General features: G+C 38.6%; 1 protein-coding gene across 1 annotated transcript in view; it reads right to left on the minus strand.

Annotated features, from left to right (window-relative positions):
- Nucleotides 1–241: 241 nt before the first annotated feature.
- Nucleotides 242–12,048, minus strand: part of LOC124875535 (double C2-like domain-containing protein alpha) — a 34,560-nt gene continuing 22,753 nt past the window's right edge. The window contains exons 8-11 of the mRNA XM_047377751.1: nt 11,291–11,490; nt 6,545–6,626; nt 6,258–6,354; nt 242–2,525 (exon numbers count right to left, since the gene is read on the minus strand). Of these exons, the coding sequence (XP_047233707.1) occupies nt 2,389–2,525; nt 6,258–6,354; nt 6,545–6,626; nt 11,291–11,490 (516 nt within the window). The 3' untranslated portion in view covers nt 242–2,388. The remainder of the gene's footprint in view (nt 2,526–6,257; nt 6,355–6,544; nt 6,627–11,290; nt 11,491–12,048) is intronic.

Here is a 12,048-nt window from a genome sequence, read left to right on the forward strand (position 1 = left end):
ATAATAAGCCAAATTAACAATGATTTAATGACAGCTGTAAGTTTGTTTTTGTCAAATTATGTGTAATGTTTCCAACACCTGTTACAACTGTAGCAAAAAATATGCTTTGGGTAGTTGTTTTAAAATTTTATCTGAATTCTGAAGATCATCTCTGGGCCTTTCAGCTTGGTGTTACATGACCCAAAACGATGGTTCTGACGTCAACTTTCTCTCTGAAGACAAAAAAATGACCACAAATCTGTGACTTCTGGACAACTTTATTAATGATGTGTGAAAATCCTTAAAATAAGTTCATGTTTTATTTTAGTAGAATGATCTAAAACTGGAAAAATGTTTTCTTTCTAATTATTTTAGTTTTTTATTACCAAGTACAGGCCCCTTTCAGAAGGTAGCTGTTTTCTTGTTGCCCTTTTCTGATTTTGAAGATCAAAACGCATCTGCCTTACTTGAGTCACATGTTTTCTTGTCTTTCTCATTTTCAAGAGTGGCTAAGAGAGATCCGCCTTTGTATCGCATCACATTTGCACCCCCATAATTCAATGATTAAGAATTAAAAGTCAACTTAAAAAAATAATAAATAAAAAAAGGCTTCAGTTACATTTGTTTTGTGCAAGAAGTCCAAATGGGGGGGTCATATGTCGCTTCTTGTTTTAAATAATTATTTCTTTATCTAGTGATTGTTCCCCATTGAATAAATAAACTCAAATTAAAGGTTGGATTTTTCAGAATTTTTAGATGTAAGATTATGCTCTTGCAATAAAAGATACATTTATTTTAACTCCTTCTAAAAATACTTTTAAAGGTGCCAATAAACGTGGATATTCTTATGCATGCTGCTGTTCTACATGGATTTATTAGTTATTTTAATTTCTATCTTGTTGTGGGTTTTTCTGCTGACCTTATGGTCAGAGAAGAGGCTGCAGTTGCAGGTCCAGGAGACTAGGTAGCAGTATTTAGCTTTATTGGGTTGCCACTGGACCGTGAGTAAACATCAGAGATTCACAGAGGCCACTTTGGAACCAGTTATTTAGAAATACATGTTTTATAAAGAACAAAAACAATCATGCTCACTTTCCAAAGAGACAAATATTCAAAACAGTTAAAACACTAAATGTATTCACTTATGAACAACAGCGGTATTATTAGTATTAGTATTAGCCTCATTCACCACAGATAAAACCTGCAGCTTGGTCAAATACAGAGGCAAGCAGCAGATACAGAGAGGTACCACACAACACTGTTCTTATTTAAACAATTCATCACTGATTTTGTGTTACACAAAGGCTGATAGTGTCATTTACTGCATAGGACTACAACCATGAACACTCTTTCCATTTCTTGTAAATAGTCTGTTATTGTATACATGGACATGTTGTGCATTTTTAAATGATACAACTGAGTTGCACCTTTCTTTGAATCTGAGTATTTTGAATAACTGCACAGTATTTTCTTTATACTGTAAATTGTCTTTCACTTTGCTGCTGGTACACCTGAATTCCCCCACTGAATACAGGTTATTTCTATTCTATTCTATTCTTCTTTGCTGTGAAACTTCTCTGTGCTTAATTAAACCTCCATGTTCCTCTTTATTTTTACATATCAAAAAAAGCATTGACAAGAACCTGACACAGAAATATCAGCGCTGACACATCAAACAACTGTTAGAGACGTCAAATGTGAGTTAGTATAAAACTCCTTTTACTTAAAACAGAAGAGCTCAACACGATGTCAGGACCAGCTCCATCAACATCAAACATGCAAACGATTCACACGAACAATCGACATTAAAAGAGCCAATTATCTTAACAGACCGGGCCATCTGCTGGAAGCCCAGAGACAGGCAAACCAATAGATGGGAAACGTCCGACAGGATTAAGACCACTTGGAAATCTCTGGAAGCATCAGGGAAGAATAAATGTTATTGCAAAGGGAGAGGTATGAGCACTGCAGGACACTAACGTCAAGATTTAATGTCAGGGGTTAATGAAAATAACAGACGGGATTTATTAAAAGCAAGCAAAGCTGACATGAGGGACCCTACATGGATTTCAAACTGCAGAATAATTAAAACCCTCTCCCTGATCACATGCAGGACATGCAGGATTTCCAGTGTTTCCTGTTGAATCAGATCAGAATAGTGTGGTGCATTTACTGAGCCATTACATTCTCTTTTGAGACATGAATGCCTGTGAATATTTTAAATTAGGTCCATTTATATCGATTATAGAGTACTGATTGGAATGCTGCTTTCAGTTCTGACACAAAGTAAGCAGAATATGAATCCATCACAGTCATGCAGGAAGTCTTCAGAGCATGCGATGAAAGGTCCCCCTGGTCTAAGACTTTCAGCGCCTTCCTACAGCGTCAGCACAGAGGAGGAGGCCTGGTTCACTCCTGCAGGGTGGAGCCCGGCAGCTCGTTGGTCAGGGTGTGCCAGCGCTCCACCTTCTTGCCCTTGTTTTTCAGACAGTCGATCCAGTGCTGCAGAGCATCTCCCTGCGAATGGCACCCGAAGGACACCCCCCCTAACCAGAGCAGAGACGCAGAAGAAGAGTTTTCAGAAAGAGAGGAGGAAGAAGTTGTGTAAAACAACATGAACCTGTCTTGTTTAAAATCTAATTTCTGCTTTAACCTCTAACATTGTCATTGTTTCGAATTCTTAAAGGCAAACAAAAGTCTGCTAAAACCAGATGTTTATTTTTTCCTCATTGTCTCACATGAAATCTAACTAAATCTCCTGTTTCAGGTCAGTTAGGATTACCAAAACTATTTCTGTTTGCTAAATGCCAGAAAAACTATATTTTATTATTTTAATTAAATTTAGAAGTGCACACACACAAAGATTTCTATGCCGTTAAACGATTTGGGGGAACCTAACTGACGTAATGGCTTTTTAAGACTAACTCAACATGTCAAATCACAACACTTCAAACATAGGGGTCTGTCTGCATAAATGGATGCTGATGGTTTACTTGCATATCAGTTACTTTATTGCACTGTAGTGCATCACTCAGAACACTGCCACCTTCTGGTGCACTTGCCAGTGCATAGCACATCGTTATCTTCAATTACAGCTAAAGTTTTGATTTTAAATGGAGAGCAAGCTCCAGCAAAACAATATCAGAGATGTGTGGTCAGGGATGAAGAAGATCACAGGCTTCAAGCAGAAGGATGATCAGACCGATGGAGGTCTGGACAGAGCCAATGAACTAAACACATTCTTCAATAAGTTCAGTTCAGAAACAAGCTTTGCATCCTCCTCTCCTGCTCACAGCCAGACATTTCACCTTCCTTTGACCCACAGGACCCACAGCTGTCCAGTAACACCTCACATTTTTATCTTCCACCTCAGCCATGGACCCTTCTGCTTCTACATGTTTCCTTTGCCTCCACCTTCCACCTGTGTGTCTCAAGAAGTCAGGTGAAGATGCAACTGGAGAGACTGAATCGGAATAAGGCTGCAGGTCCAGATCATGTCAGCCCTAGAGTCCTGAAGGCCTGTGCAGAGCAGCTCTGTGGGATTCTGCAGCACCTCTTCAACCTTAGCCTGGCCCAGAAGAAGGTTCCAGTGTTGTGGAAGACCTCCTGTCTTGTTCCGGTACCAAAGAAAACTCACCCATCAGTCCTCAATGACTATAGACCTGTTGCCCTGACATCTCACATCATGAAGGTCCTAGAGAGACTCCTGTTGGCCCACCTGAGTAAGCAAACATTAAACCATCAGGACCCCCTTCAGTTTGCTTATTGCTGTGGAGTTGGAGTTGAAGATGCCATCATACACCTGCTTCAACAAACCCACTGTCATCTGGACAAAGCCAGCAGCACTCTGAGGATCATGTTCTTTGATTTCTCCAGTGCATTTAATACAATCCAACCTGATTTGCTTTGTCAGAAACTCCAGAAGACTCAGGTGGAGGCCTCAACAATCTCCTGGATCAAAGACTACCTGACAAACAGACCACAGTTTGTGAGACTGAAGGGTTGTGAGTCTAACCAGGTAGTCAGCAGCACAGGAGCACCACAGGGGACTGTACTCTCACCATTCCTCTTCACTCTGTCCACCTCAGACTTCCAGTACAAGACAGACTCCTGTCATCTGCAGAAATACTCAGATGATTCTGCAGTCGTGGGGTGGATCAGAGATGGACAAGAAGCTGAGTACAGGAAGGTGGTGGACCGCTTTGTGGCACGGTGTGGAAACAATCATCTCATGTTGAACGTGACTAAAACAAAGGAGATGATTGTAGATTTTAAGAGAAACAGGAATAAGTCAAAAACTATTTCCATCATGGGAGAAGAAGTGGAGGTGGTGGAGGAGTATAAATACCTCAGTGTTCACCTGGACAACAGACTAGAGTGGAGATGCAACTGTGAAGCCATCTACAAGGAGGGATAGAGCAGACTGTACTTCTTGAGGAAGCTTAGGTCCTTTGGTGTTTGCAGCAAGATGCTGCATATCTTCTATAAGTCTGTTGTGGAAAGTGTGATCTCTTCTGCCATCATCTGCTAGGGAAGCAGCATCAGAACCAGGGACTTAAAAAAACTCAACAAGCTGATAAAAAAGGCTGGCTCTGTTCTGGGGACTCCTCTGGAACCTCTGGAGATCATTGTGGAAAGACGGATTCTTCATAAAATGAAGAACATTATGGAGAACCCTGAGCATCCTCTTCATCAGACTGTCCTACAACAACAGAGTGTCTTCAGTCAGAGGCTTCTTCAGATCTGCTGTAAGACGGAGCGCTACAGGAGATCCTTCCTGCCCACAGCCATCAGCATCTACAACGGCTCTTTGAGGAAACCTTCATAATATGAGCAACAACAACATTTAATTTCCCTTTGGGATTAATAAAGTATTTTTTAATTGAATTGAATTTATACTGGGAGGAAATTGGTAAAAACCATTTGTCCATTAATGTGGACATAATTCATCCCTGGCTGTATTTTATCTAAACGTTTGACCATTATTGAGACCATATGGTGCTTAAAAATGATTTATCTGCAGTAAGTATTTCTGCAGTGAAAAAAATATATACTTTTCTGTTATTAGACTGTAACATACATATCTGTGTGAAGTCTTTTATTTTATTTTAAAAGGATTTGCTGGTAGTGAAAGGGACATGATATGTAGGTCAAATGGGGATAACGATAGGGACAGCGGCCATAAATGTCTCTCAGAGAAGGAAAGTTCAGGAAATACAAGATGAGCTGTGGATGGTGAAAATGCTCAAGAAGGTTTAGACACTGAGAATTTGCCATCCAACAGAGCTCAAAGACAAAACTAATAAAATATCAGATTTCTTGGAATTGTTTTGGGAGCTTTGACTTATTTTTTAAAAAAAGTAATTGATTCCTTTTTTATTTAGTGCCATTAAGATTTTTGTTAATCCTGAATGAGGTTATAACAATTCATTCATGAAACAGTTATGTGGTTTGTGTAAGTAAGCCACGACCCAATGAGGCTGACTTATTATAGATTTAGAGTAAAGAAAAAAAAGGAATAAACAGAAATTAAGAATTAAATATTAACAAGTCAGGTTGACCTTGTCATCTTTGCTGACAGATTGCACATCATGAATGGTTTCCCAGTGGGTATTTGCAGCTGTCCACATGCATTCATTATTACTTGCATTATATCACATGAATATATTTCAGTTGCAATGAGATATGCATGCAAATTTAGAAGCAGAACACAAGCATCGGTCAAGACCTGTAGACTACATAATACTTCACGCATTAAAGAAGCAATCTCCTGTTTTATAAACTCTTTACCTCTTCTGCTGTGGTAAAAATCTGACTTTCGGGTGCTTATTTTGAAGGATTTTAAACACTTTTCATTGAAAATATTTGCCTGTGTGCATCTGCCACTGACATGGGATTTGATTTAGGAATATCTTTCAGTCACTGAAGGATAAAAAAAAGACAAAGGTCCGATTTGGTTCCAATTTATGCATTAGAACTCCTACCAAAAACATGTCTGATGAAGCAGAAGCAGAAAACCCAAATAAATGTTATCACTTACGCCTACTCAGAGTCCAAGTAGCCTGTGGTAGGTTTAAACAAACCAACACCCTTTAGGTGACTAAACCTCGCAAATTACACACAGTGCTCCACTGCACTTATGTTAGCAGCTAATTCAGAACATCCTAAAATATCTTGGGCAACATCTGCTGTGGTACATGAGGCTGTTAGAAAAAAATCAGGGTACCTAAAACACCATTAGGGTATTATTAGCTGTTAGCATTTTATAATAAACTCACCTATGAAGTCATTGGACTTTCCCAGGTCATAATCCCACACTGTGACCTCTAGTGTCTTAGTGGCTAACTCTGTGAAGGAGATTTCATAGAAGAACTCCTGTGGGGGTAACGAAAGAGGTCAGAAGGTCACTAAATATTCTCTAATTAGGTGAAAGATAACAAGAAGAAAACTGTAACTGTTTTAGAATAAAAATCAACACAATCTTGCATCCAAAGTGAAATATACAAATCTAAATGAGCTTAATTGTTGCAAAAAAATGTGCCTCACACACAAACGTGGATGTTACCTCGTTAAACTCTGGATTCAAAGTCTTTTTTATGACCGTTGTTTTGTGCTTGGATTTTTTCTGAACATCTGGCTTCAAGTACCTGAAACATATAAATGTGACACTGTCATGTCTGAAAGAGTGGTAAATGCCAAGAATTAAGGTCAGAGTGGTGATACATGGAGAAAGTGCTTTTCTCTTCCATTTTCTTCTGAATTACTTCTTCAGTGAGGAAAATGTGTAAAATTTTAAAGTTTATAATTTAATCATGTTTCCACATTGCATTTTTTTCTTTTTTTTACCATAAATTAGGTTTTAAAAGTTGTTTTTTTTTTATCTCAGATGAGGCGGTTCATGAGTGGAGATCACAGTTCTTGAGAACTTTGACCTGAACGATGTTGTTTCAGTGAAAACCTACTGGGAAATCCTGTCTATGCTGACTTGACAATAATAACAGGATTAAAAAGTTATGGCAGTTACAAATGTAGTCTAAATAGATGGTTTTCTTTCTGTTGATGGAGCCATTAAAATATGTGAATGAACGAAGATGTTTTGGTAAATGAGGCATCATAACATACAGTTTATGTAAACAAAGACAACAGAAGAAGAATTATTATAAATGAACAAGAACTTCTAATTTTCCATAATACTGTTTGGTTTAAGTTCTTTTTTGACACCAGAAATCATTAAAGTGTCAGAGTGACTGGTGTTTCCTCACACTGTATGGAGCACAGAGTAATGCAGAACTAATTCCCACATCTTGCTATGCACTGCCAGGCAGCTGGCTGAAAGAAGGATTCTACACATTTCCCTTGCCTAAAAGAAAGACAAATTCTGCACTTTGGAAATATTTCCAGTCACAAAAAACAACAAGCAGGACATCAGTAATAAAGGAGGGTGAAGAAGTGCAGTGCTGCTGGTCCAAGGAGAAATTATCATTCAAAGAAACTAATAAAAAAATCATGTCAGAATCCCAGAGCAGGTAGCCCAACTAATTAACCAGCAAACATCTGCTTGATAGATTTGTGGCACTCCTTAAGGACCAGAGTTGCATAAAAGGTTAAATATTCTGAGTAATAACCAGTTGAAAACAAATACTACATTTAGTGAGTGGTTATTTTATAGTTATGTCAATGTATCAAAATAGCAATAAATAAATGCTATGGATAACATTATTATTAAACTGTAATTAACTATGTATCAGTTTAGCAGCAGTATAAGGAATTTTTGTTTTTCTGTTTTAAAATGTAAGCAATTATATTATGACATAATTTTCATTAAAAAAATCACGTTAAAACCAAAATCTCAGTAAAACTGGGTTTTTACTCAAGGCTTCATCATTCTGTGAGAATCTCATTCAGCTTGTGTGTGTTTGGCCTTACGTTCTTATTACTTATAGGCTATAGACACCAACTTATTTAACACTGAACTTAAACCAAACCAATTCTCAAAAAATATATTAACTTAGCATGTTTTCAAGGTAAAAACTGTGTTATCTGTGAAATGTAAAACCCAGTGTCAGGATAGATAATCAGCACAGCACAGACTCCCAAACATTCAGTACCGCTTTGCAGGCTGTCATTAAATTCGCAGGATATTTTTAAGCCAGCTGGAAGGAGCGTGGCAAAATCACTATTCACATTTGCTTTCCACCCACCACCCACTGCTCAGAATGCGTATGTTCCCACACGCTCTCAGACACAACAAAGCATCTGGGAAGAAGCTCCTGCCAAAGGGCAAAGATGTGAGCATGCATCTAAAGCAAAAGTATGCACATGATGTGATGTATAGTGTTTCAGATGGGTGAGATAAGGATGAGTGGGTTTGGGTGGTGTTGAGAAGATGGTGAAAAACCTGATGAGAAAGAAGAAGATAAAGAAAACAGTAAGGCGAGCATGGAGACAATGTGACCCTGAGCACTGTAAAATATCACAAAGGTTACATATATCTGGGAATTCCTAAAAATAGATGTCTAAATGATCTAAGATGGTTATATTTTAGATAACTGTTAACTTGAAATAAGATAATTCAGATTAGCATGTGGCAGTTGGATGTGGCATCATTCAGAGTTCCCCTACCTACATTAGCTTCTCGGTGCATACCTAAAAATTCCCAGAAACTCTATTTTCTTTGTAGTCTAAACATAAAATTAAAACATTCTTGCTAGAAACATTTGTAAGTAAAAACAAAATGCATTTTTGCAGTGTGCTATGGCTGTTTTTTTTTTTTATTCTTCTACTCATGACATTAACAACCTCAAGGCATCAACAGCAATCACCACTCAATGACAACACAAAGGGATTTTACATCTCATTTATTCACATTCTGTCAAGTTGCATAATTCAACTCAAGGACCTTCCTGCCCTCCCTGGTGGAACCACTGACACGCAGACAGTGACACACACTAACATTTTTCTGTCATCAGTGAGTAATGAAACTCCAGAAGACCTTATGACACTAAAAACATCGCTATAATCTGATTCTCCTTATCTGGCTTCTCCTTCTGTAGTAAAATACGACCCAAACATGACATTTTGTGAGATTTATATCAGTGTATTTTTTAAGCTGTCAATACAGACATGTTGTGATTACCTTGATAAATGAGTAACATATTTTAAAATAGCCTCCACGTATGAAACAGAAACTTGTCACCAAAGCCCTCCGTGGAATTAACCCAAAGCACCTATCACTCAAAAATGGCTACAAAATGTGATCTAACGTGTAAAGGGCCTCATAAGACCAAACACAGGTATGAAGGTGATAAAGTGGGGCAGGTTGGAGAGGTCATCCTGAAATAGGTGTGAACTGTCAGTGTATCAATCTAAGCTGGATGTCTCATATTCATCACCTAAAGCCCCAGGCAAGCAAAATGGTTTGGACTCAGAACCAGAAAAACTGGAACCTACATTAAGGCATTTCAGACTTGGCAACTAAAAGTATTCATCCCCCTAAACACAAATTACAAAAGAATAGGCAAAATAGTTAAATAAAACTATGATTAAAAATGAATTTTACTCATCACTAAATCCTGACTACTCCCATTTTAGAACTATCATTTCCCTGAATAGAAGTCCTTATAAGAACGAACATGTGCAGTGTTCCTAGGTGCCCCTGATGTAACATCTCAAATACCTGTGTTGTTGATTGTGATTGTGCAAGTAAGAAATGAGCACACATCATCAACATATACGTCAAGAGAATCTTTCAAAGAGTTTAGAGAAGAGACCATTGCCTTTCACAAACAAGGAAAATGACACAAAAAGACAGCAAAGTTGCTGAATGCTTCTAGAGATGCAGTTGGAAGCATAGTTCACAGGTGTAAAGGAACATTTACTAGATCACCTGGACATGGCCAAAAGAGTAAGTTATCAACAGCTGACACCAGGCTCCTGAAGAGGTAGGAAGTCAAAAACTCTTGACTGACTACAAAAGAATTGCAGCAAGATCTGTTGGCAGCAGATAACTGATATTTCAGTTTTCTACAATAAGGCTAATAACAAAAACACTGAATGGTTCCATGTTTTGTCTCCAAAAGGTACACCACTACTCAACCAAAAGCACAAGAAAACTGTATGAAGCATGACACTAACACTATGGTACAGGGTACACGGTAGTGGCTCAGTTATGCCCTGGGGCTGCTTTGGTTTCTCTGGCACTGGAAAACTGCAGTGAGTAGAGGGCAAGATGCAGATATCAAGATGTCCCGGGAGAAAATGTCATGCCTTTTGTGAAGAAGTGGAAACTTGGACATGTTTTTGACCTTCCAACAGGATGGTGATCTCAAGTGTTGCCAACCAAGTCTTGGCTTTAGAAGTCCTGGAAGATATTAGGGTGACCATCAAATGAAATGCAGGCCCTTGCCCTTTAGGAGTAGACTATGATTCCTCAAGAATGCTGCCAGAAACTGGGGTTTGGCTATGAATCACGTTTACAGAATGTTCATAACAGTAAAAGGGTACTCAACTAAGTAGTAAGGGTGTTTATAAAGGGTTGAATATTAAGGCTCCAGTAGCCAACAAAAGTAGAATTTGTGTTTACTATTAGTTGTGTTGTGCAATTGCAATAGTTCTTGTATGACTTGTATACTTTTCCCAATAAACTTATTTTGGTTTAGGAGTTAAATAATTTTAGATGCACACAGAATTCTAAAGTCAACTGAGCCCAATTAAACCATAGTTAGACTCTTAGGTAAGCTGACGCCAAAAAACGTTAACAGTGTGCCAAAATTCTTTCTCGGTCATCTGGATCCATGTGGTTTTAATAAACCAGAAAGAATTAAGTTCATATATTGCCTTACATTGAATTTGGATATGTACCAGTAGGGCAAAACATTATGGCACCCAAGAGATTAAATAAATTGCACCATTTATCTTGTAACATGGTGTATGTCTATCAGTAGCAGCCTGTGATATGAGACATTAAGTAGTCAGTTCGTGAACATGTGTGCAGGGGAGTTGGGTAAGTGTAAAGACCTGACAAGTGCCAAATGGTGAGCCAGATGACTGGGCTGGACTGTCTCTGAGAGAAAACGGCTTTTGGGTATCTTCCAGTCAACAGCTCGTCATAACAGGAGGCAATATAAATCAAGAACTGGGAAAGTTTAACTAGAAACAGGACTAAATGTTAATTTTTGTGCAGATCAATAAGGCAGTTTAATTGATGTGGGTCAGTTTTGGATACAAATGAAACATCGAGAGTATAAAGGGTCAGGGGCAGTTATACTGTTTTGGCTCATCAGTTTAACAGGACGTTAAAGGTCAGACTTACGTTTTAACGTAGGGGTCAGAGAAGCCGTTGACATCCATCGCTGCCAAGTGGGCACAGCGTTTGACGCCCACACAAAGCCCACCCCGAGCTCTCTCCTTGGCCTCACACTTCAATTCGCCGTCACCGTTTGGGGGGAGGTACTGGAGGCAGAGCAGCAAACGGCCCCTCTCCTCCAGACTTCTCTGCTGCTCGGTCTCCCACTGAAGGAGAGAATGGGATGGAAACAAAGAAAATGGACAGTTTTGCTCACACCTCATGGACATGAATATCTATTAAACTTTAGTCTTTTAATAGTTAATTTGAACTGTTTGCATTACATGGTGCAATCATTTCACATGTTTTGGAGCCAAGCAAGAGTTTGAATTTCTTGTTGATTTTATTTTTTTTATTTGTAGCCTTCAGCAAGCTTCAGGCACACGTCTGACTGGATATTTCACAACTTCTATTAGAAAACTGTAGAGTTTATTTAAATTGGTCGGTTGCCTAGTACAAACCTGGCATAGAACATGTTAAATTAGGGCTCAGGTTGGTTTCTTTGTAAATAGCCAACTATTTTTGATGTGTGTCTTGAATCCTCATCTGGTTGAAAGACTCAGTTTATGTCCACGTTTCAATAGTCTAACCAAAACTGTCCCCTCAGATGAAAGAAAATTGGTTGGGATGCTCAAGAACATGAGAGGTCAAGCCTACAATAATGCTGAGGGTCTGTTCTGTTGCCTCAGACACTGAAATTATAAATACAAAGGACCAAGCCCAAC

The sequence above is a fragment of the Girardinichthys multiradiatus genome, chromosome 10 (genome assembly GCF_021462225.1).
Source record: "Girardinichthys multiradiatus isolate DD_20200921_A chromosome 10, DD_fGirMul_XY1, whole genome shotgun sequence".
In the NCBI taxonomy this organism is placed as follows: domain Eukaryota; kingdom Metazoa; phylum Chordata; class Actinopteri; order Cyprinodontiformes; family Goodeidae; genus Girardinichthys; species Girardinichthys multiradiatus.